The sequence below is a fragment of the Trachypithecus francoisi genome, unplaced genomic scaffold (assembly GCF_009764315.1).
Source record: "Trachypithecus francoisi isolate TF-2019V2 unplaced genomic scaffold, Tfra_2.0 Lachesis_group2, whole genome shotgun sequence".
Taxonomy (NCBI): domain Eukaryota; kingdom Metazoa; phylum Chordata; class Mammalia; order Primates; family Cercopithecidae; genus Trachypithecus; species Trachypithecus francoisi.
In genome coordinates this window covers 110,592,467-110,618,637 of record NW_022681465.1, presented here as the reverse complement: position 1 = coordinate 110,618,637, position 26,171 = coordinate 110,592,467, and the positions used below count along the sequence as shown (strand labels likewise).

Genomic DNA, 26,171 nt, shown 5'->3' with positions numbered 1-26,171 from the left:
CCAGGCTGGAGTGCAACGGCGTGATCTCGGCTCACCCCAACCTCTGCCTCCCGGGTTCAAGCAATTCTTCTGGCTCAGCCTCCTGAGTAACTGGGATTGCAGGCATGTGCCACTACGCCCAGCTAATTTTGTATTTTTAGTAGAGACGGGGTTTCTTCATGTTGGTCAGATTAGTCTGGAACTCCCGACCTCAGTTGATCTGCCTGCCTCAGCCTTCCAAAGTGCTAGGATTACAAGCATGAGCCCTGCACCAGGCCTAATTTTTGTATTTTTAGTAGAGATGGGGTTTCACCATGTTGGCCAGGCTGGTCTTGAACTCCTGACGTTAGGTGATCTGCCTGCCTCAGTCTTCCAAAGTATGGGGATCACAGGCGTGAGCCACTGCGCCTGGCTGATTTAAACATTCTCAGTTATTCTGTTGATGCCAGGAAGGTGTTAGGCCATTTCGCTAATGTTTACATTGTCCAGAATCACCTTTTAGTATATTTACATATTTCTACTTTAATCAGGTTTGTATCATTTTTGATAATATAAATCTGAAACAATTGTAAATGGTTCTTATTAATAATTTTGAAGTTTAAAATTTTGATTTGGAGTATTTCCTTTAAATGCTATTGTTTATTTTTCAGTTGATTGTTGTGTTTGAATCTCAGGTACCTTAGTTATAAATTACTCTAAAGGATGGGGCTGAAACTTGATTTATTTATTTATTTTTTATGTTATGTTATGTTGTTATGTTATGTTATGTTATGTTATGTTATGTTATTCTTTGAGAAGAATTTCTGCTCTGTCTCCCAGGCTGGAGTGCAGTGAGTGGCATGATCTCACCTCACTGCAACCTTCACCTCCTGGGTTCAGGTGATTCTCCCGCCTTGCTTCCCAAGTAGCTGGGACTACAGGCACCTACCACCATGCCTGGCTAATTTTTTTTTTTTTTTTTTTTTTGAGACGGAGTCTCACTCTGTCGCCCTGGCTGGAGTGCAGTGGCGCCATCTCGGAGTGACAAGCTCCGCCTTCTGGGTTCACGCCATTCTCCTGCCTCAGCCTCCCCAGTAGCTGGGACTACAGGCACTCACCACCACGCCCAGCTAATTTTTTTTGTATTTTTAGTAGAGATGGGGTTTTACCGTGATAACCAGAATGGTCTTGATCTCCTCACCTCGTGATCTGCCCGCCTGGGTCCCCCAAAGTGCTGGGATTACAAGCGTGAGCCACTGCGCTGGGCCAGGTTTTGTATTTTTAGTAGAGACGGGGTTTCACGATTTTGGCCAGGCTGGTCTTGAACCCCTGACCTCAGGTGATCCTCCCTCCTCGGCCTCCCAAAGTGTTGGGATTACAGGCATGAGCCACTGCACCTGGCCTGAAACTTGATTTGAGCTGTCCTTTTTTCTATTAGGATGGCAGTGATTTTATTTTAGTTTTAATATATGTATTTTAGGTTCTGAAAGTCAGATGTTGATGAGATTCAGAAAAATCAGCTTACTCTCTACTTTGCTGTGATCTGCCACATTCTTCACTCCTTTCAACAGGCAACCAATTGATAATTAATTTTTGTTGTTGTTTTATTTTGAGACGGAATCTCGCTCTGTCATTTACGCTGGAGTGCAGTGGCGCGATTTCGGCTCACTGCAACCTCTGCCTCCTGGGTTCAAGCGATTCTCCTCCTGCCTCAGACTCCAGAGTAGCTGGGATTACAGTTGTGTGCCACCACGCCCAGCTGATTTTTGTATTTTAGTAGAGACAGGGTTTCACCATGTTGACCAGGCTAGTCCCAAACTCCTGACCTCAAGTGAACCACTGGTCTTGGCCTCCCAAAGTGCTTGGATTACAGGCGTGAGCCAGCACACCCGGCTAATATTAATATATTTTTATATACATAATGTTTTTTCGTGTAAATTGTATTTTTATTTACATGACTAAATATATACTTCTTAGTCATCTTCCACGTCTTTCCTTTATCACAGACAGAACACTGTATATTTTGCAGCTTGCCCTTTCCACTTTGTGGAGATTTTTTTCATATTTTTTATTATTTGTTTATTTATTTATTTTTCTGAGACAGAATCTCATTCTGTTGCCTAGGCTGGAGTGTAATGACATAACCGCGCCTCACTGAAGCCTTGATCTCCAGGGCTGAAATAGTCATCCAACCTCAGCATCCTGAATAGCTGGGAGCCTAGATGTGTGCCACCACACATGGCTTTTTGTTTTTTGTTTTTTGTTTTTTTTTGGGTGGAGATAGTGTCTGCATATATTGCCCAGGCTGATCTTGAAATCCTGAGCTTAATAAGGGATCCTCCCACCTTGGCCTTCCAGAGTACTGGGATTACATGTGTAAGTCACCATGCCTCTTTTTTTTTTTTTTTAGAAGGATGGTTTCTCCAAAGTAGAATTCCTGGATTTGATTTTGTATTTTGAATAGTGAAGTGCCTAAAAACCTTTATAAATTTTAGTTTCTTGGCTGGCTGCAGTGGCTCACACCTGTAATTCCAGCACTTTGGGAGGCTAAGGCGGGCGAATCACCTGAGGTCAGGAGTTTGAGACCAGTCTGGCTAACATGGTGAAACCCTGTGTTTACTAAAAATATAAAAATTAGCCAGGTGTGTTGGCATCCTCCTATAATTCCAGCTACTGGGGAGGGTGAGGCAGAAGAATTGCTTAAGCCCGGGATGTGGAGGTTGCAAGTGATCCAAGATCACACCACTGCACACCAGCCTGGGCGACAGAGCGAGACTCTGTCTCAAAAGAAAAAAATAGTGTGTTAAAAATTTGATACCTTGAGTAGGCACAGTGGCTCATGCCTATAATCCCAGCACTTTGGGAGCCCGAGGTGGGAGGATCACTTGAGCCCAGGAGTTTGAGACCAGCCTTGGCAACACAATGAGACCCTTTCTCTTTAATTAAAAAAACTTGTTGATACCTTATCCTTAGTGACCTGTCTGGATATTTAAATTCTACTACTGGAAAACTCTTTTAGTGTTCCTTGTCTAACCTCCTGTCCCTATGACTGCTGGTTTCTTACTCATTAGGGTGTATCTCTCTCTTCGTCTTGCTTTTGATTTAGGGTCTCGCTGTATTGCCTAGGCTGGAATGCAGTGGCGTGATCATGACTCATTGCAACCATAGCTTCCCAGGGTCAAGCAATCTTCCCTCCCATGCCTTCCAAGCAGCTGGGACTACAGGCATTCGCCACTATACCTGGCTTAGTTTTTAATTTTTTTATAGAGACAGGGTTTTGCCTTGTTGCCCAGGCTGGTCTGAAACTCCTGGGCTCAAGTGATCTGCCCACCTGGGCCTCCCAAAATGCTTGAGATTACTGGAGGGAGCTACCGCACTCAGCCTATTTATAGTGTTTCTTATGCACACTAGTTCAGTCCATGCTATTTATTTGACAAAAATAGTAAATACCTTGTATAGATTGAGTACTGGGCTAGGTTTTGGGATCCGTTATTGGGCCATACATCAATACTGCTTGCTGTCATAAGAAATTAGAATCTAGTATAAGGGTCAAGACACCAGAAAATAATCAAATGCATTATTACTTAGAAGTCTATCCAAGGAATACTTTTGATGCCTGTTCAGTGACGTAACAGGGATAACTGACCTGGACTTTTCATCCAGTGGTATTTGCTCATAAAGTTTTCTCTGATCTGTTACTTGAGAGGATGAGTTGGGAGTTAACTAGGGAAGAGAGAAGAAGATGGTTTCAGGAACATCAAATAGTATGTGCCCCAGCCCTGAGAAATCTGCAGCTCTCAGAGTAATGGAGGGTGGCACAGTATGAGGCTGGGAAGTAGGTATGGGACAAAATGTTCAGTGCCATGTTAACTTTGTTGATCCTTTTTGTTATTTTTATCTCAGTAACAATGTATATAATTAAAAGGTATTTAGCAGGATCTGCCATGATCTGATCTGTTCATTTTAAAAATTCACTGTGGGTGGATTTTTGAACATGTGTTAGAGGGGGACCACAAATAAGTAAAAAGAGACGGTTAAAGAAGTCATTATTAGTGATTATGGTGTGATGAAAATTGTGAATAGAAAATAAAAACAGATTAGGAGGTAAAATGCATGTGATGTAGTAATGCATTGGATAATGTTGAGTGAGGGAGAATGAAGTCCTGAGGCTTTCAGTTCTCAGGTTTCCGTATCACAGGATGGCTCCCACGTTTTTAGCTTCATCGCTGGATGGATATGTAGATTGTCATTTACTGAGGGAACACTGGAGCATCTATAACTCAGAAAGGACATATTCTTGTTCATATTAGTTAGAGCCATGGGCAAGGCATGGGTGAGATTTTTTGGGACGGAAGATACTATGAGACAAAAGGTACGTTGAGGAACACATCATTTGACATCTGTATGGAAGAGACTGAGCTTGCCGATAAAGAATGATGAAAAAGAATCAGATGAAACAGAGATGGAAGAGGAAAAGTAGTAGAATGTGACTAGAGTATAGTAGTATGTACTGGAGATATGTTCTAAGATTCTCAGTGGATGCGTGAAACTGGGTAGTACTGAATCCCATATATGCAATGCTTTTCCTGTACATACATACCTATTATAAGGTATCATTTATAAATTGGGCATTGTGGCCGGTTGTGGTGGCTCACGCCTGTACTCCTAGCACTTTGGGAAGCCGAGGTGGGCAGATCACTTGAGGTCAGGAGTTGAAAGCCAGCCTGGCCAACACGATGAAAACCCGTCTCTACTAAAAACACAAAAAATTAGCTGGACGTGGTGGCGGATGCCTGTAATCCCACCTACTGGGGAGGCTGAGGCAGGAGGATTGCTTAAACTTGGGAGGTGGAGGTTGCAATGAGCCGAGATCATACTACTGCACTCCAACCTGGGCGATGGAGCAAGATTCTATCTAAAATAATAATAATAATAATAATAATAATAATAATAAAAAATAATAATAGTAGTAGTAGTAGTAATAAGTAAATAAAAAATAAATTGGGAATTGTAAGAGATCAATAACAACTGATAATAAAACAGAGGCCAGGCGTGGTGGCTCACGCCTATAATCCCAGCAATTTGGGAGGCTGAGGCAGGTGGATCACAAGGTCAGGAGATTGAGACCATCCTGGCTAACATGGTGAAATCCCGTCTCTACTAAAAATACAAAAAATTATTCGGGCGTGGTGGCAGACACCTGTAGTACCAGCTACTAGGGAGGCTGAGGCAGGAGAATGCTGTGAACCCGGGAGGCAGAGCTTACAGTGAGCCGTGATCGCGCCACTGCACTCCAGCCTGGACGAGAGTGTGAGACTCCGTCTCAAAAAAAAAATGAAAATAAAAAAAATAAAACAGGGTCGGGCGTGGTGGCTCACGCCTGTAATCTCAGCACTTTGGGAGGCCGAGGCGGATGGATCACGAGGTCAGGAGATCGAGACTATCCTGACCAACATGGTGAAACCCCGTCTCTACTAAAAAAAAATACAAAAAGTTAGCTGGGTGTGGTGGCGGGCGCCTGTAGTCCCAGCTACTTGGGAGGCTAAGGCAGGAGAATGATGTGAACCCGGGAGGCGGAACTTGCAGTGTGCAGAGACCGTGTGCCACTGCACTCCAGCCTGGGCGGCAGAGCGAGACTCCGTCTCAAAAAAATAAATAAATAAAAATAAATAAATAAATTAAAAAAAAAAAACAGAACAATTATACTGTAATAAAAGTTATGGGAATCTGTACCCTGCCTTCAACCCCAATAGTTTATTGTACTGTATCACAGGTAACTGAAACCATCGAAAGTGAAGTTGCACATGAGCCGGGACTGCTCTAGTTTAAGAAGGACAATGTGATCAATTTTGCTGAGTGTTGCCTAGAGAGCAAATAAAATGTCCATTAGGGATAAGAACAATCTTTTTTATTGTTGTTGGTTTGATTGAAGTAGAAGTTAGATTGGACTGATTTGAGGCAATGGAGACAGAAATAGAGAAGGGAGGATGCTGCAGGTATATAGGATTCAGAAGGATTTTTATTTTTTGTTGTTACTTTTTATTTCAATATTCTTATTTTTGAGAAAGAGTCTTGCTCTGTCACTCAGGCTGGAGTGCAGTGGCACAATTACAGCTCACTGCAACTTCCATCTCCCGGGCTCCAGCGCTTCTTCCACCTCAGCCTCCTGAGTAGCTGGGACTACAGGTGTGCACCACAACACTCGGCTAATTTTTGTATTTTTTGTAGATCTCCCTGTGTTGCATGAACTGATCTTGAACTCCTGGCCTTAAGTGATCCTCCCGCCTTGGCCTCCCAAAGTACTGAGATTACAGGTGTGAACCACTGTGCCTGGCCAACAATTTATTTTTGACTCTAGAGACAGGGAAGTTTTAAGATGAAGGTGCTAGCCAATTCGGATCCCAGGTGAGGGCTGTGTTCCTGACTTGTAGATAACCACCTTGTTGCTGTCCTCATTTGGCAGAGAGAGACAGTACTCACTCTGGCATCTTCTTATAAGGAGACTATTTGCATCATGAGGTCCTCTGCATCATGAGGGATCTATTACTAATCTAGTAATAGTGTTTAGTATTCTTAGTATATTTAGTGTATAAAACTAGTAAATCTAATTATTCCAAAGGCCTCACCTATAAACACCAACATATGAGGGGTCCAAGACTTCAGAATAATGCATTTCAGGAGGACACAGACATTTAGTCTCTAATAACCCTTTTTCATCCTTCTGGAATGACAGTTTTATTAACTCTGAGTTTTAAATTGTCATCAGTAAACTGAATTCATATGCATAGTGATAGTCTTTATCCTGTCTTTAGGTTTATATACTCAACCCCATACTTGAAGTTTTTACCAGGATATCAATTTGAAAATACATTCATCACCCTAACATGGAACGCCATACTCTTTAGCTTCCTCTGTCTCCATCTTTCCACACCCATACGTGTGTGCCTTAAGCAACCACTAATGTACTTTCTGTTTCTGTGGATTTGCGTATTCTGGACATTTTGTATATAGTAGGTCCCCAATTTGAGTTAGAATTTTTTGACCTTACAATGGTGTGAAAGTGATACACATTAAATAGAAATGGTACTTCGAGTTACCTGTAGAACCATTCTGTTTTTCACTTTCAATGTAGTATTCAATAAATTATACAAGATACTCAGCAGTTAATTTTAAAATAGGCTTGATGTCAGAAATTTTGCACAACTGTAGACCAGTGTAAGTGTTCTGAGCATGTTTAGCGTAGGCTAGGTGTATTAAATACATTTTCTAATTATTGTTTTTTTTTTTTTTTTAAGAGTCAGGGTCTTGCTTTGTTGCTCAGGCTGGAGTGTAGTGGCACGATGTCAGCTCACTGCAGTCTCTGTCTCTTGGACTCATGTGATCCTGTCGCCTCAGCCCCCCAAGTAGCTGGAACTACAGGCAAGCGTCACCACGCCTAGCTAATTTTTAATTTTTTTTTGCAGACAGGGTCTCCCTGTATTGCCCATGCTTGTCTTGAACTCCTGGGCTCAAACAGTCCTCCTGTCTTGGCCTCAGAAAGTATTCAGATTATAGGCGTGAAGCCATTGTGTCTGGCCAGCCTTCATATTCAACTTAATATTTTCAACTTATAATGGGTATGTCATGGAGCATCTGTGATTTGTTTATAATTTTTCCACAAATCTGTTGTGCTCCTCAACTTACAATTGGGATAGGTTCCCGCTAGGAATGCATTGGTTCTGATTTTTCCCATATCCCCATCATTGGTTATTTGACTTTTAAAACATAGACAAAGCATAAATTTAATTTTGTTGCTGTTGTTGTTGTTTTTTGAGATAGTGTCCCGCTCTGTTGCCCAGGCTGTGGCAGGATCTCAGCTCATTGCAACCTTTGCCTCCTGGGTTCAAGCAATTCTCCTGCCTCAACCTCCCGAGTAGCTGGGACTATAGGCATGTGCCACCACACCTGGATAATTTTTGTATTTTTAGTAGAGACAGGGTTTCACCATGTTGGCCAGGCTGTTTTTGAACTCCTGACCTTAAATGATCCTCCTGCCTCGGCCTCCCAATGTTCTGTCCTGCCTTGGCCTCCCAAGGCACTGGGACTATAGGCCTGAGTCACCTTGCCTGGCCCAATGTTTTCATTGTTTCACATAGGCAGTTCAGTAGCATTAAGTATGTTAACATTGTTGTGTAGCCATTACCACTTCATCTCCAGACTCTTTCATCTCCCAAATTGAAACTCTGTACCCATTTGCCAACATCACCCCAGCCCTTGGTAACCACTGTCCTGTGTTCTGTTTTTTTCCTCTATAGATTTGACTGTTTTAGATACCACATATAACTAGAATCAGACATTTGTCCTATTGACCCCTTACTTCACTTACCATAATGTTTTCTAGGTTTATCTATGCTATAGTATGTTTCGGAATTTCTCTCTCTGTTAATTTTTTTAAAGGCTACGTAATACTTCATTGTATTGTAAGTATCATATTTTGGTTTTCCATTCATCCATCAGAGAACATTTGGGTTGTTTCCTTTTGGCCATTCTGAACAGTGTTTCTATAAACACTGTATAAGTATCTGTTGTTTTTGTATTCTTTTTTTTTTTTTTGGATGGAGTTTCGCTCTTGTTGCTCAGTCTGGAGTGCAATGAGGCGCGATCTTGGCTCACTGCAACTTCTGTCTCCTAGCGATTCTCTTGCCTCAGTTGGGATTACAGGTGCGTACCACCACGCCTGGCACTAATTTTTGTATTTTTAGTAGAGATGGGGTTTCGCCGTGTTGGCCAGGCTGGTCTCAAACTCCTGACCTCAGGTGATCCGCCTCCCAAAGTGCTGGGATTATATAGGTATGAGCCACTGCGCCCAACCTGATCATCTGTTTTTTTGTTTGTTTGTTTGTTTTTCTTTTGTTTTTTGGAAACAGAATGTTGCTCTGTCTCCCAGGCTGGAGTGCAGTAGCAGGATCTCAGCTCACTGCAACCTCTGCCTCCTGGGTTCAAGCGATTCTTCTGCCTGAGACTCCCAAGTAGCTGGGACTACAGGTGTGCGCCACCATGCCTGGCTAATTTTTGTATTTTTAGTAGAGACGGGGTTTCAACATATTGACCATTCTGGCTAATGATCTGTTTTTTGTGACTTTTTTGTTTTGTTTTGTTTTTTTGAGACAGAGTCTTGCTCTATTGCCCAGGCTGAAGTGCAGTAGCACCATCCCGGCTCACTGCAAGCTCCGCCTCCTGGGTTCACGCCATTCTCCTGCCTCAGCCTCCTGAGTAGCTGGGACTACAGGTGCCCGCCACCACGCCCAGCTAATTTTTTGTATTTTTAGTAGAGACAGAGTTTCACCGTGTTAGCCAGGATGGTCTCGATCTCCTGACCTCGTGATCCGCCCACCTCGGCCTCCTAAAGTGCTGGGATTACAGGTGTGAGCCACTGCGCCCGGCCTGTGTGACTTTTTAGTTACATATTAAGTCTTTTTCAATTGTGGTTTTTTTTTTTTTTTTTTGAGACAGTCTCGCTCTTCCTCAGATTGAAGTGCAGTGGCACGATCTTGGCTCACTGCAAGCTCTACCTCCTGGGTTCACGCCGTTCTCCTGCCTTAGCCTCCGAAATAGCTGGTGGCGCCTGCCACCACGCCCGGCTAATTTTTTGTATTTTTTTTTCTAATAGAGATGGGGTTTCACTGTGTTAACCAGGATGGTTTCAATCTCCTGACCTCGTGATCCGCCCGCCTTGGCCTCCAAAGTGCTGGGATTACAGGCGTAAGCTACTGTGCCTGGCCTTCACTTGTGTTTTTAAAAACATCTTTCAAATTTTGTTCATCTCATTGCCACTGCCTTAAAGTTCTAGTCATCTCGGGGCCACACTACTTTGGTGATGCTGGTCTATTGAGTCTTATTTCCTCTTACTGTATTGTTTATAGGGCAAGGATATTCATATTTCTAAGATGAAAAACTGAACCTTTTAAATGAGACTCCTCATTGCCTACAGGATAATGGCTAAAGATTTTGGGGGGGGTGTGTGTGTTTGTGTTTGTGTTTGAGACAGAATTTCACTCTTGTTGCCTAGGCTAGAGTGCAGTGGTGCGATCTCAGCTCACTGCAACCTCTGCCTCTCGGGTTCAAGCGATTCTCCTGCCTCAGCCTCCCAAGTAGCTGGGATTACAGGTGTGCACCACCATGCCTGGCTAATTTCTTGTATTTAATAGAGACAGGGTTTCACCATGTTGGTCAGGCTGGTCTTGAACTCCTGACCTCAGGTGATCCACCTGCCTCAACCTCCTGAAGTGTTGGGATTACAGGTGTGAGCCACCGCGCCCGGCTAAAAGTCGAAGCTGCAATGGCTAAGGTCATAACATGCCATGCAAACTCTTACAAGTCTGGTTGCTGCCCAACCTTGATTAGTTTCCCTTTTCTTGCAGTTTATGACATAGTGTTCTGAACTTCTTGTAGTCTTGTTTTGTTTTATTCATTCATGCCTTTGAGGGTTCTGTGCTCTCATACCATAATTGTATCTTTTATTCTATCTTTAAGTGTTTACTTTTTTTGTTTGTTTGTTTGAGATGGAGTCTCACTCTGTTAGCCAGGCTAGAGTGCAGTGGTGTGATCTCATGATCTCAGCTCACTACAAACCCTGTCTGCTGAGTTCAAGCGATTCTCGTGCCTCAGTCTCTCTAGTAGCTTGGATTGCAGGCATGTTGCACCACGCCTGGCTACTTTTTGTATTTTTAGTAGAGACAGAGTTTGACCATGTTGGCCAGGCCAGTCTCGAACTCCTGCCCTCAGGTGATCTGCCTGCCTCAGCCTCCCAAAGTGTTGGGATTACAGGCATCAGCCATCCCACCTGGCCAAACTGTTTAACTTTAAAAGTTGTTGGCCGGGCGCGGTGGCTCAAGCCTATAATCCCAGCACTTTGGGAGGCCGAGACGGGCGGATCATGAGGTCAGGAGATCGAGACCATCCTGGCTAACACAGTGAAACCCCGTATCTACTAAAAATACAAAAAACTAGCTGGGCGAGATGGCGGGCGCCTGTAATCCCAGCTACTCTGTAGGCTGAGACAGGAGAATGGCGTAAACCCGAGAGGCGGAGCTTGCAGTGAGCTGAGATCCGGCCACTGTACTCCAGCCTGGGTGACAGAGCGAGACTCCGTCTCAAAAAAAAAAAAAAAAAAAAAAGTTCAGTCCGGTGCGGTGGCTCACACCTGTAAGTAATCCCAGCACTTTGGGAGGCCAAGGCGGGCGGATCACCTGAGGTCAGGAGTTTGACATCAGCCTAACCAACATGGAGAAACCCTGTCTTTACTAAAAATACAAAAAATTAGCTGAGTGTGGTGGCGCATGCCTGTAATTCCAGCTACTCGGGAGGTTGAGGCAAGAGAATCGCGTGAACCTGGGAGGCAGAGGTTGTGGTGAGCTGAGATCGTGCCATAGCACTCCAGACTGGGCCACAAGAGCGAAACTCTGTCTCAAAAAAATAATAATAATAAGTTATTCAAGTATTTCATTTGTCTTCTCCCACTTACTTTTTTTTTTTTATTTAAGAAATGAGTGTTTATTTTTTCAGTTGTCATGCCTTTTGTATTGTCATCTATTTATATATGACTTACCTGTCAGACAGTGAGTACTTTTTTCTCTTCCTCACGTTACTGGCACATCAGAAGTTCTTATCTGTTAATTGAATTTATTTATTTATTTATTTCTAAGACAGGGTCTTGCTGTACTGCCCAGGGTGGAGTGCAGTGGCGTGATCATGGCTCACTGTATTCTTGACCTTTTAGGATGAAGTGATCCTCCCTTCTCAGCCTCCCAAGTAGGTGGGACTACAGGCACATGCCACCATCCTCAGCTAATTTTTTAATTTTTAGTAGAGATAGGGTCTTGCTATGTTTCCCAGGCTGGTCTCGAACTCCTGGGCTCGAGCAGTCCTCCCACTTCTGTCTCCCAAAGTGTTGGGATTATAGGTGTGAGCCCCTGCACCTGGCCAATTCAATGTATTGATTCATGGGAGAGTGATTTATTTCTCAAACTGACTTTAAGAACCTCTATGAAGGTACACACATGTGTGTATTAACCAGTTCCAGTTCCTGTGGGTGATTTTTATTGAAGGATTTAATTCAGTAGGTGGGAAATAAGGAGTTCATTTTTTTTTTTCGGAGTTTGTTTTTAAAATGAACCAGACAACACAAAATTTAACTAAGTTTTAGTTTCATTATTAAGCTATGTTTTTATAGAAAAACTACCATGTGTACACTTTTGAAACCAGAAGTTACCGTTGACAGTTCAGTTTATAAATCCCTTCTTTCCTTTGTCTTTCTTTTTTCATTTTTCATTCTGAAGGAAGTAGTCATTCCATAATTCTTCCAAAGGTTATTTGGATTCTTTTCTGTGTTTTGAAACAAGATGTGGTTGTTACAAGGGAACTAGATGTGAGTTAAAGTGAATTTTCATATGAAATGATTTTTATTTCCTTTTATTAAAAGTGACAAATTGTTAAACATGTGTTGTCCTCTCTGTGACACTTTTTAATGTAATAGAAGTTGCTAATAAAATTGTAAATGTGTGGGAAGATAACACATACTAGATGAATTTAATTATAATCTTTTCTGTATAGGATTTACATTTTCATATTTTTAATTGTATGTATAGAACTTTAGACAACCAAGAAATTATAGGCTAAACTGGATTTATTTTTGGTTTTATTACTGGTAGGCTTTCCGTTTTCTTTTAAAATTTCCCTAATTTGAAATACCATATTTCACTTTCTTTGCAAAACCAGTGTTTGACCATGCACTTGTTCTCTCTGAAGTTATTGAACTTACTATGTCTAAAATATCAAAGCCATACATCATTTTGGGGGTTTGGTTGTGGGGAGGAATCCATGCAAAGCACCTTGTGTGGTGCTTGTCTGTGAGTAACTACACTATAAATGTTAACAGATCATACATGTTGCTTTGCTGAAACATTTCTTCCTCTTTGTATTTTAGCCTAGTGTTTTTCATGTTTTCTTTTTTTTTGTTTGTTTTTTGTTGTTTTTTGGGGTTTTTTTTTGATATTTTTGTTGCTGTGGGCTTATTATATGTCTTCTGTATTTTTGGAACAATGAAATTATAGACTGATAGTGAAAGTGACTTACCTGTCTACTGTCTTGAATTCTTCTTTGTAGTTAATCTACATTTAACTGGTTTTGAAGCTGTATCACATCATCAGACTAGACTACTGATTCTTTCATAACCTCCTGTGTATTTTCTTGCAACACATATAGAATACTTAAAATTTTCCTTGAGTATGATCTACTCCAGATTGTCTAGTTCAGTGGGCATGTTAGTTGTTTCCAAACAGTCTTCTCTGGCAGCAATGATGTGGCTGTTGTCTTAATTATGAGAAGTAATTTCTTTGATTAATGATTCTGGTTCTCTTACCCTTGCCTAGTTTCCAACCGGAGGCCCTATCGGCAGTACTACGTGGAGGCTTTTGGAGATCCTTCTGAGAGAGCCTGGGTGGCTGGAAAAGCAATCGTCATGTTTGAAGGCAGACATCAATTCGAAGAGCTACCTGTCCTTAGGAGAAGAGGGAAACAGAAAGAAAAAGGATATAGGCATAAGGTAGGAAAAGAAAAAGGCTTTTTATTGAGTGACAGAAGCAAGTAAGAAAAAAGAAAGAAAATAACCTTTTATTTATTTTCGAGACAGAGCCTTGCTCTGTTTCCCAGGTTGGGGTGCAGTGGTGCAATCTTTGCTCACTGCAACCTCCGCCTCCCAGATTCAAGTGATTCTCGTGCTTCAGCCTCTTGAGTAACTGGGATTATAAGCGAGCACCACCACGCCTGGCTAACTTTTGTATTTTTATTAGAGACAGGATTTTGCCATGTTGGCCAGGTTGGTTTTGAACTCCTGAGCTCAAGCAACCTGCCTGCCTTGGCCTCCCAAAGTGTTGGGATTACAGGTGTGAGCCACCACGCCTGGCCCAGCCTTTTAAAAATGATTATCGACTTGGGAGTTACCAAAGAGGAGGCAAGGAAAAAGCGTTATATTTTTGAAATGTAAGTTATTTCCTTTGGTAGTAGAATATCTGTGAGAAAATAGGGAGCAGATGCAGGTTTTTGTTTTTTGTTTTTTGTTTTTTTCCTCCAGTGGGCTGAGGCTAGCTTGTGACATATTTATACTCAACTTTTTGATGAATTATTTTAGTTATCTTTACTGTTGTCACTCAGAGTAGTGAAAATTATGACAACTCATGACCATTCTTTTGTTATATTTTATGCATGAAGAAAGTGATCATTAAAATGAAATGAAATATTCTGCTTCTTGTCCCTTGGAATAATTATTTCTATTAATGAGAATAATACAGTTTTTTGTTTGTTTGTTTTTGGAGACAGAGTCTCACTCGGTCACCTAGGCTGAAGTGCAGTGGCATGCTCTTGGCTCACTGCAACTTCTGGCTCCCAGGTTTGAGCCATTCTTGTGCCTTAGCCTCCTGAGTAGCTGGGATTACAGGTGCCCACCACCACGCCCTGCTACTTTTTGTATTTTTAGTAGAGACAGGCTTTTGCCATATTGGCCAGGCTGGTCCTGAACTCCTGACCTCAGGTGATCAACTCGCCTCAGCCTTCCAAAATGCTGGGATTATAGGCGTGAGCCACTGTGTCCACCGAGAACAATAAGGTTTTTAATAATTTTCTTTTTTATGTTTCTCAGTGCTTAAGTCTAAAGTTTCTACTCTAGTTATATTTCAACCATCAGTGTTGTGGCTTTTTTTCTTTTGCTTGATGTTTTATGTTAAATTTGGCTTAGAAAAATACCAGTTTATTTTAATACTCTTTTTTTCTCCAGCTTTTTTATTGTGTTAAAATATATATAGTATAAAAATTAGTATCTTGAACACTTTTAAATGTACAGTTAATGGTTTTAAATACATTCATAATGGTGTGCAAACATCTCATAATTATTTTCATCTTATAAATTTGAAACTCTTTAACCTGTTAAACAGTAATTCCCCATTTGTCCTTCTCCCATCCCCTGTCACCACCATTCTACTGTTTGTCTCTATGATTTGATATTCTTTTATATTCAATTCTAGAAGGAGAAATAATAGTTCTTAGTTTGGTGTTTTATACTTCCCTGGGTCTAAATACTTTTATTTATTATTATTAGTCTTCGATGTGGGGGGTCTCTCTATGTTGTTCATGCTAGACTGCTGTGGCACAGTCATCTTTTACTGCAGCCCAGGTTCGAGCCATTCTCCTGCCTCAGTCTCCTGGGTATCTGGGACTACAGATATGTACAACTACAGTGGCTAATTTTTATTTATTATTATTATTATTTATTTATTTATTTTTGAGAGGGAGTCTCGCTCTGTCGCCCGGACTGGAGTGCAGTGGCTGAATCTCAGCTCACTGCAAGCTCTGCCTCCCGGGTTTACGCCATTCTCCTGCCTCAGCCTCTGGAGTAGCTGGGACTACAGGCGCCCGCCACCTCGCCCGGCTAGTTTTTTTTTTGTATTTTTTAGTAGCGATGGGGTTTCACCGTGTTAGCTAGGATGCTCTCGATCTCCTGACCTCGTGATTCGCCCGTCTCGTCCTCCCAAAGTGCTGGGATTACAGGCTTGAGCCACCACGCCCGGCCTTAAATATTTTTAGTAGAAACGGGGTTTCACCACGTCAGCCAGGATGGTCTCGATCTCCTGATCTTGTGATCCACCTGCCTTGGCCTCCCAAAGTGCTGGGATTACAGGCGTGAGCCACCGCGCCCGGCCTATTATTAATTTTTAAACAGAGTCTTGCTCTGTCACCCAGGCCAGACTACACTGGTACAATCTTGGCTCACTGCAACCTCTGCCTCCAGGGTTCAAGTGATTCTTATGCCTCAGCCTCCCAAATAGTTGGGATTACAAGTGTATGCCACCACACGTGGCTAATTTTTGTATTTTTAGTAGAGACGGGATTTCACCATGTTGGCTAGGCTGGTCTTGAACTCCTGAATTTCATCCTCTCATGTTGGTTTCCCAAAGTGATGGGATTACAGGCATGAGATACCATGCTGGCAATACTTGTAGACTATTTTTAAAAATCATAATTAGGATAATTTAGAGTTCATATTCAGGGTCTGCCACTTAAGACTTGAGTTCTCAAAGACTTGGTATCTTCATGTCTAAAGCTAGTACAATGACTTATACCTTATAGAACTGTTGGAAACATTAGAAATAAGTATAAAATATTTAATACGACATACGATTGATGCTTTAGAAACAATTAGTATGTGTTGTTAGGATGAAAGAGGTTAATGGCTTCCTTTCAGATGTTTCAGCTTGTTGCTGATGGGGGTGTATCAGTTTTTGTGTTAAGTCTTTAGGTATGTAGAGTTACCAATCTTTTCAGAGGTGTTTATTGGAACTTTCAGGTTCTGGAAAATTGATTTACTCTAGTCTCAATCATGAACATTAGTGGTATGTGTTTCTGTGTTTAAAAATTAAAAAAAAATTATATATATATATATATATATACACACAGACACCAGATTGTCAGTTTGATCCTTTCTTTGTAAGAGAAGGCTACTCCCCTAGTTACCCTAATTTTTTTTGTTTTTTTTTTTTTGAGATGGAGTCTCACTCTATCACCCCGGCTGGAAGACAGTGGCATGATTTTGGCTCACTACAACCTCTGCCTTCTGGGTTCAACCAGTTCTCCTGCTTCAGCCTCCCAAGTAGCTGAGATTACAGGCGTGCATCACCATGCCCTGCTAATTTTTGTATTTTTAGTAGAGACAGGGTTTCACCATGTTGGCCAGGCTGGTCTCAACCTCCTAACCTCAGGTGACCACCCCCCCACCCCCAATTTTGGCCTTTCAGAGTGCTGGGATTACAGACGTGAGCCACCGTGCCCAGCCGCGTTGCGCTAATTTTATTTATTTATTTATTTATTTAGAGACAGAGCCTTGCTCTGCTGTCCAGGCTAGAGAGCAGTGGCATGATCTCAGCTGACTGCAAGCTCTGCCTCCCGGGTTCATGCCTTTCTCCTGCCTCAGCCTCCCAAGTAGCTGGTACTACAGGTGTCCGCCACCATGCCTGGCTAATTTTTTGTATTTTTAGTACAGACAGGGTTTCACTGTGTTAGCCAGGATGGTCTCGATCTCCTGACCTTGTGATCCGCCTGCCTCAGCCTCCCAAAGTGCTGGGATTACAGGCGTGAGCCACTGCACCCAGCCTATTTATTTATTTATTTATTTAGGAGAGGAGGTCTCCCTGTGTCCCAGCCTATTTATTTATTTATTTATTTAGGAGAGGAGGTCTCCCTGTGTCCCAGCCTATTTATTTATTTATTTATTTATTTATTTAGGAGAGGAGGTCTCCCTGTGTTTCCCAGGCTGGACTGAAGGCATCCTCCTGCCACAGCCTCCCAAAGTGCTGGGATTAAAGGTGTGAGCCACTTCTCCCAGCATTTTATTTATTTATTGTATTTTTTAAAATTTGAGACAGGATCTTGCTCTGTCATCCAGGCTGGAGTGCAGTGGCACGATTTTGGCTCACTGCAACCTTCACCTCCTGGGCCCGAGTGATCCTCCTACCTCAGCCTACTGAGTAGCTGGGACCATATGCATGCACCATGTCTGGCTAGTTTGTGTGTGTGTGTGTGTGTGTGTGTATTTTTAGTAGAGACAGGGTCTCGTTGTGTTACCTAGGCTGGTCTTGAACTCCAGAGCTCATGTAATCTACCTGCCTCAGCCTCTCAAAGTCCTGGGAGTACAGCTGTGAGCCACCGTCCCCAGCAATGACCTTAATGTTTACTTGCTCTGCAGAACATCCCCTTCACAAATATTAAAGTATTTGTGAACACTATGTGGTAGTTAGAATCTTGACTAACACCTGTTGTGTGGAGGTAAGGAAGAAAATAAGAGTCTGAAAAATTAGCTGTATTTCAGAGTCTCAATATTTTCATGCTGTGAGGTATGAAGAAAAGATAATGCAGTACCCATGTGTCATCAGTGTCATCGCTCTGGATTACATGAGGAAGCCTAGGAGACGGCTTGGTTATAATCCAGGTTATATTTAACATTTATAGTCGATGATTGATTAGCCAGGTGGCTAGTGATAACTAGAATTTCAAATTTCAAGTCACCTAAGGAGGTGGATCAAACCTGCTGATTCCTCTTATCCTGTTTTTTCTATATTCATCTTCTTTAACCTTTTGCTTTCTTTTCTTTTTTTTTCTTGCTTTTTCTTTTTCTTTTTTCTTTTTGAGACAGATTCTTGCTCTGTCACCTAGGTTGGAGTACAGTGGCATGATCTCAGCTCACTACAACCTCCACCTACTGGGTACAAATGATTCTTGTGTCTTAGCCTCCCTACTTTCTTTTTTACGCAACTGATCATATGTTTGGCCTTCATATTAATTAATTAATTAGTTAATTAATTTTTTGAGATGGAGCCTCGCTCTGTTCCCCATGCTGGAGTGCAGTGGTGTGACCTCCAACTTCCGGGTGCTAGTGATTCTCCTGCCTCAGCCTCCACAGAAGCTGGGAGTATAGGTGTCTGCCACCACGTCTGGCTAAATTTTTTATTTTTAGTAGAGGTGGAGTTTGGCAACATTGGCCAGGCTTGTCTTGAACTCCTGACCTCAGGTGATCCGTCCTCCTCAGCTTCCGAAAATACTGGGATTATAGGCGTGAGCCACATACCCAGCCGAGTATTCTTTAATTTAGAAATGTAATGTTACCAGTTTTAGTCTGTGTTCTCCTTTGTGCTTATAAATGCAGGGAGGGTAGACTGTTTTGTGAGATCAGTCCTTACACTAATGACATAATCTTATTAGTAGAAGTATTATTGAGGAAGCTTCATTAGGGTGATTCAGATGCTGCTTGAGCTCAGGTGCTAACTACCTGGCTAGTTCCATAAAGTAGGAGGCCCGACAGGTTTGGAAAAGCTTCTGATTTCAGTCCAGGCATGGTGGCTCATACCTGTAATCCCAGCACTCTGGGAGGCTGAGGTGAGTGGATCACTTCAGGTCAGGAGTTTGAGACCAGCCTGGCCAACATGGTGAAACCCCGATTGTACTGAAAATACAAAAGATTAGCTGGGTGTGGTGGCGGGCGCCTTAATTCCAGCTACTTGAGAGGCTGAGGCAGGAAAATCACTTGAACCTGGGAGGCAGAGGTTGCGGTGAGCGAAGATTGTGCCACTGCACTCCAGCCTGGGTGACAGAGCAAGACTCTGTCTCAAAAAAAAAAAAGCTTCTGATTTCATCTCCCTTTTCCCCCACCCATTTCTTTGATAAGTGATAATTCTTTTTCTCCTTTAAATTTAAGGTTCCTCAGAAAATTTTGAGTAAATGGGAAGCCAGTGTTGGACTTGCAGAACAGTATGATGTTCCCAAGGGGTCAAAGAACCGAAAATGTATTCCTGGTTCAATCAAGCTGGACAGTGAGGAAGATATGCTGTTTGAGGACTGCACAAATGATCCTGAGTCAGAACATGACCTGTTGCTTAATGGCTGCTTGAAATCACTGGCTTTTGATTCTGAACATTCTGCAGATGAGAAGGAAAAGCCTTGTGCTAAATCTCGAGCCAGAAAGAGCTCTGATAATCCAAAAAGGACTAGTGTGAAAAAGGGCCACATACAATTTGAAGCACATAAAGATGAACGGAGGGGAAAGATTCCAGAGAACCTTGGCCTAAACTTTATCTCTGGAGATATATCTGATACGCAGGCCTCTAATGAACTTTCCAGGATAGCAAATAGCCTCACAGGGTCCAACACTGCGCCAGGAAGTTTTCTGTTTTCTTCCTGTGGAAAAAACACTGCAAAGAAAGAATTTGAGACTTCAAATGGTGACACTTTATTGGGCTTGCCTGAGGGTGCTTTGATCTCAAAGTGTTCTCGAGAGAAGAATAAACCCCAACGAAGTTTGTTGTGTGGTTCAAAAGTGAAGCTCTGCTATATTGGAACAGGTGATGAGGAAAAGCGAAGTGATTCCATTAGTATCTGTACCACTTCTGATGATGGAAGCAGTGACCTGGATCCCATAGAACACAGCTCAGAGTCTGATAACAGTGTCCTTGAAATTACAGATGCTTTTGATAGAACAGAGAACATGTTATCTATGCAGAAAAATGAAAAGATAAAGTATTCTAGGTTTGCTGCCACAAACACTAGGGTAAAAGCAAAACAGAAGCCTCTCATTAGTAACTCACATACAGACCACTTAATGGGTTGTACTAAGAGTGCAGAGCCTGGAACTGAGACATCTCAGGTTAATCTCTCTGATCTGAAGGCATCTACTCTTGTTCACAAACCCCAATCAGATTTTACAAATGACGATCTCTCTCCAAAATTCAACATGTCATCAAGCATATCCAGTGAGAACTCACTAATAAAGGGTGGGGCAGTAAATCAAGCTCTATTACATTCGAAAAGCAAACAGCCCAAGTTCCGAAGTATAAAGTGCAAACACAAAGAAAATCCAGTTATGGTAGATCCCCCAGTTACAAATGATGAATACAGTTTGAAATGCTGCTCTTCTGATACCAAAGGCTCTCCTTTGGCCAGCATTTCTAAAAGTGGGAAAGTGGATGGTCTAAAACTACTGAACAATATGCATGAGAAAACCAGGGATTCAAGTGACATAGAAACTGCAGTGGTGAAACATGTTTTATCCGAGTTGAAGGAACTCTCTTACAGATCCTTAGGTGAGGATGTCAGTGACTCTGGAACATCAAAGCCATCAAAACCATTACTTTTCTCTTCTCCTAGTCAGAATCACATACCTATTGAACCAGACTACAAATTCAGTACATTGCTAATGATGTTGAAAGATATGCATGATAGTAAGACAAAGGAGCAGCGGTTGATGACTGCTCAAAACCTGGTCTCTTACCGGAGTCCTGGTCGTGGGGACTGTTCTACTAATAGTCCTGTAGGAGTCTCTAAGGTTTTGGTTTCAGGAGGCTCCACACACAATTCAGAGAAAAAGGGAGATGGCACTCAGAACTCCGCCAATCCTAGCCCTAGTGGGGGTGACTCTGCATTATCTGGGGAATTGTCTGCTTCCCTACCTGGCTTAGTGTCCGACAAAAGAGATCTCCCTGCTTCTGGTAAAAGTCGTTCAAACTGTGTTACTAGGCGCAACTGTGGAAGATCAAGGCCTTCATCCAAATTGCGAGATGCTTTTTCAGCCCAAGTGGTAAAGAACACAATGAATCGTAAAGCATTAAAGACCGAGCGCAAAAGAAAACTGAATCAGCTTTCAAGCGTGACTCTTGATGCTGCACTGCAGGGAGACCGAGAACATGGAGGTTCGTTGAGAGGTAGGGCAGAAGATCCTAGTAAAGAGGAACCCCTTCAGATAATGGGCCACTTAACAAGTGAAGATGGTGACCATTTTTCTGATGTGCATTTTGATAACAAGGTTAAGCAATCTGATCCTGGTAAAATTTCTGAAAAAGGACCCTCTTTTGAAAATGGAAAAGGCCCAGAGCTGGACTCTGTAATGAACAGTGAGAATGATGAACTCAATGGTGTAAATCAAGTGGTGCCTAAAAAGCGGTGGCAGCGTTTAAACCAAAGGCGCACTAAACCTCGTAAGCGCATGAACAGATTTAAAGAGAAAGAAAACTCTGAGTGTGCCTTTGGGGTCTTACTTCCTAGTGACCCTGTGCAGGAGGGGCGGGATGAGTTTCCAGAGCATAGAACTTCTTCAGCAAGCATACTTGAGGAACCACTGACAGATCAAAAGCATGCTGATTGCTTAGATTCAGTTGGGCCACGGTTAAATGTTTGTGATAAATCCAGTGCCAGCATTGGTGACATGGAAAAGGAGCCAGGAATTCCCAGTTTGACACCACAGGCTGAGCTCCCTGAACCAGGTAAGGACATCTAAATGTGATAAAAAGAAATTGGAGAAAGTGCTGATAAACATTGCCCTTCTGAAATTGGTCTGTTGTAATGATAAAGTGAAGTATAAACTGGGGGGCAAGAATCATCACTTTAATGAAGAAGGAGTTTTATGTAGAAAGGTCTGAATTTTGAAGATGAGATTTCCATATATATTCAAAAGTTAAGCTTTACCAGAAGCCTTTTCCCCAATCTTTTCAAGTAAATCTCTATAATGTTTTCTCTCTCTCTCTTTCTCTCTCTCTCTCTCTCTCTCTCTCTCTGTCTCTTTCTGTCTTTCCCTCTCTCTCTCTTTTTTTTTTTTTTAATTTTTTTTCTTTTGAGACTGGGTCTTAGTGTGTTGCCGAGGCTGGTCTCAGACTCCTGAGTTCACGCCATCCGCCAGCCTCTGCCTCCTAAAGTGCTGGAATTACAGGCATGAGCCACCATGCCTTACCTATTCCCCATTTCTTACCTTTTAAAATCTCCAAGCTTTTTGGGACTTAGTATGTAATTGCAAGTAATTGAGAGGCTCCTAGGATTTAAATCCAATTGTTAGGTTGTAGAAAGCAAATAGGCTCTATTTGATGGTAGGGTTTTTTTTTTTTTTTTTTCTTTTTCTTTTCTTTAGGCACCCTCCACCATACCTGGTAATTTTTGTATTTTTAGCAGAGATGAGGGTTCACCACATTGGCCAGGCTGGTCTTGAACTCCTGAACTCAAGTGATCTGCCTGCCAAAAGTGCTGGGATCACAGGCATGAGCCACCGCGTCTGGCTGGATGTTAGGTTTTCTTTGACCACTACTTAAGAGAGGTCCTTCTGTTGTGTGGACAATTTGATGAAGCATATGTGCTTTTGAAAAAACTGCCAAGTATTCTACAGTACTTATTTGAAGGTCTTAAATCCCTATTGGAGTGAGGATTATGAACAAATAAAAATACCAGAAGTACCCAAGTGTTGTACCTAGCGGCAGATGGAAAACAGAAATCTTTTAAGATATTAACATCACACAATATAGTTGAGGATAAAGCAGTGTGTGTATATACGTATATACAAATATATTTTTTTCTTTTTTACAGCAATATCCGTTAACGTAAGATTCTCGAAATTGTGTATCATAATAGAATTTTTTCTATCAGCTTTATTGAAAATGCAATTCTCATATCATAAAATTCACCTTTTAACGTTTTTAATTGAGTGGTTTGTAGTATAGTCACAGAGTTGTGCAACAATCAGTGCAATCAATTGTGGAATATTTGCATCATCCCAGACAGAAACACTGAACTCTTATCAATCTGCCTTCAGTTTTTACCTATTTATAGATTTGTCTGTTGTGTACATTTCATAGAAATAGAATCATACAATATGTGCTCCTTTTGGGTCTGGTTTCCCTTACTTAGTTTAATGTTTTCTGGTTCATCCCTCTTGTAGTATGTATCAGTTCTTCTGTTTTTTCCTAAAATTATGGTTAAAAAGCATGTAACCTAAATGTACCTTTTTTTGTTGTTTTTTTTTGAGATAGGGTCTGACTCTGTTGCCCAGGCTAGAGTGAAATTTACTCTTTCAACAGTATTTACGGCCAGGTGTGGTGGCTCATACCTGTAATCCCAGCACTCTGGGAGGCAAGGCTGATGGATCACCTGAGGTCAGGAGTTTAAGACCAGCCTGGCCAACATGGCAAAACCCCATCTCTACTAAAAATAGAAAAATTAGGCCGGGTGCGGTGGCTCAAGCCTGTAATCCCAGCACTTTGGGAGGCCGAGACGGGCGGATCACAAGGTCAGGAGATCGAGACCATCCTGGCTAACCCGGTGAAACCCCGTCTCTACTAAAAAATATAAAAAACTAGCCGGGCGAGGTGGCAGGCACTTGTAGTCCCAGCTACTCGGGAGGCTGAGGCAGGAGAATGGCGTAAACCCGGGAGGCGGAGCTTGCAGTGAGCTGAGACCCTGCCACTGCACTCCACCCTGGGCGACAGAGTGAGACTCCATCTCAAAAAAAAAAAAAAAAAAAAAAAAAAAAAGAAAGAAAAATTTTCTGGGCGTGGTGACGCGCTCCTGTAATCCCAGCCACTCGGGAGGCTGAGGTAGGAGAATCACTTGAACTCTTGAGGTGGAGGTTGCAGTGAGCTGGGATTGCGCCACTGCACTCCAACCTGGGAGACAGAGCGAGACTCCATTTCAAAATAAACAAAAAAACAGTATTTAAGTGTGTATTATAGTGTCATGAATCATGTACCATGTACAACAGCAGATCTCCAGAACGTTTTCATTTTGCTTGACTGAGACTCTGTACCCATTGAACAACAACTCCTGATTTTCTCCTCTGTTCAATCCATGACAACTAACATTCTTTCTGCTTCTGTGAATTTGATTACTTTAGATACCTCATGTAAGTGGAGTCATGTAGTATTGTTGTTTTGTGATAGGCTTATTTCACTTAGCATGTTCTCAAGTTTCATCCATGTTGTAGCATATGACAGGATCACCTTTTTTTTTTTTTTTTTTTTTAAAGACAAAGTCTCACTCTGTCGCCCATGCTGGAGTGCAGTGGTGTGATCTCAGCTCACTGCAGCCTCTGCATCGTGGGTTCAAGCGATTCTCCTGCCTCAGCCTCCCGAGTAGCTGGGACTACAGGCACATGCCACAACACCCGGTTAATTTGTTTTGTATTTTTAGTAGAGACAGGGTGTCACCATGTTCCCCAGGATGGTCTCGATCTCCTAACCTTGTGATCCGCCCGCCTTGGCCTCCCAAAGTGCTGGGATTATAGGCATGAGCCACCATGCTCTGCCGATAACCTTCTTTTTTTACTTCTGAATAATATTGCAACATACTTTTTCATACAAAAGCATCTTTTCTTTATCAATTCATTGCTTGATGGACATTTAGGTTGCTTCCACATCTTGACTATTGTGAATAATGCTACAGTGAACATGAATATGCAGATATCTCCTCAAGATCTGGTTTTCTTTTTTTTTCTTTGTTTTTGGAGATGGAGTTTCACTCTTGTTGCCCAGGCTGGAATGCAATGGCACAATCTCAGCTCACTGTAACCTCCGCCTCCTGGACTCAAGCAATTCTGCCTCAGCCTTTCAAGTAGCTGGGATTAAAGGCATACGCCACCACACATGGCTAATTTTGTATTTTTAGTAGGGATGGGGTTTCACCACATTGGCCAGGCTAGTCTCAAATTCCTGACCTCAGGTGGTTTGCCCACCTCGGGCTCCCAAAGTGCTAGGTTTACAGGCATGAGCCACTGCACCCAGTGGTTTTCAGTTCTTTTGGATAAATACCTAGAATGGCATTGGTGGAACATAGGGGAATTCCACTTTTATTTATTTATATTTTTTGAGACAAGGATCTCGCTCTGTCACCCAGGCTGGAGTATAATGATGTGATCTCAACTCACTGCAACCTCTACCTCCTGGGTTCAAGCAATTCTTGTGCCTCAGCCTCCCAAGTAGCTGGGATTACAGTGGTTTTGCCATGTTGGCCAGGCTGGTCTCAAATTCCTGACCTTAAGTGATTCTCCTGCTTCAGCCTCCCAAAATGTTGGTATTATAGGCATGAGCCACTGCACCCAGCCTACTTTTAATTGGATGAACCTCTATAGTGTTTTGCATAATTGCTGCATCATAGTATAAGTCCTTTGCCCATATACTTTTTTTTTTTTTTGAGATTTTTTTTTGAGATGGAGTCTCGCTCTGTCGCCCAGGCTGGAGTGCAGTGGCGTGATCTGGGCTCGCTGCAAGCTCCGCCTCCCGGGTTCATGCCATTCTCCTGCCTCAGCCTCCCAAGTAGCAGGGGCTGCAGGTGCCCGCCACTGCACCCGGCTAATTTTTTTTGTATTTTTAGTAGAGATGGAGTTTCACCATGTTAGCCAGGATGGTCTCGATCTCCTGACCTCGTGATTCGCCCACCTCGGCCTCCCAAAGTGCTGGGATTAAAGGCGTGAGCCTCTGCGCCAGGCCTACATATGTTTTTAATGATACTGGGTCTCTTTGTCACCCGGGCTGGAATACAGTGTGCAGTTATAGCTCACTGCAGCCTCGAACTCCTGGGCTCAAGCGATCCTTCTATCTCAACATCCTGAGTAGCTGGGAGTACAAGTGCATGCCACCACACTTGTCTAATTTTTGTGGGTTTTTTTTGTAGAGACAGGTTTCTGGCTATGCTGCCCAGGCTGGTCTTCAACTACTGGGCTCAAATGATGCTCCCACTTTGGCCTCCCAAAATGCTGGGATTCCAGACACGAGCTACTGTGCATATCCCTTTGCATATTTTTAAATCTTGTTATTTAAAAAAATGAGGTGTGGCCTGGCGCGGTAGCTCAAGCCTGTAATCCCAGCACTTTGGGAGACCGAGACGGG

General features: G+C 42.4%; 1 protein-coding gene across 10 annotated transcripts in view; it reads left to right on the top strand.

The window, feature by feature from the left end:
• Positions 1-26,171, top strand: part of NSD1 (nuclear receptor binding SET domain protein 1) — a 178,076-nt gene that overhangs the window by 67,240 nt on the left and 84,665 nt on the right. For all 10 annotated transcript variants that reach the window (XM_033180036.1, XM_033180029.1, XM_033180037.1 and 7 more), the window contains 2 exons: positions 13,368-13,540; positions 19,235-21,791. In XM_033180036.1, the coding sequence (XP_033035927.1) occupies positions 13,368-13,540; positions 19,235-21,791 (2,730 nt within the window). The remainder of the gene's footprint in view (positions 1-13,367; positions 13,541-19,234; positions 21,792-26,171) is intronic.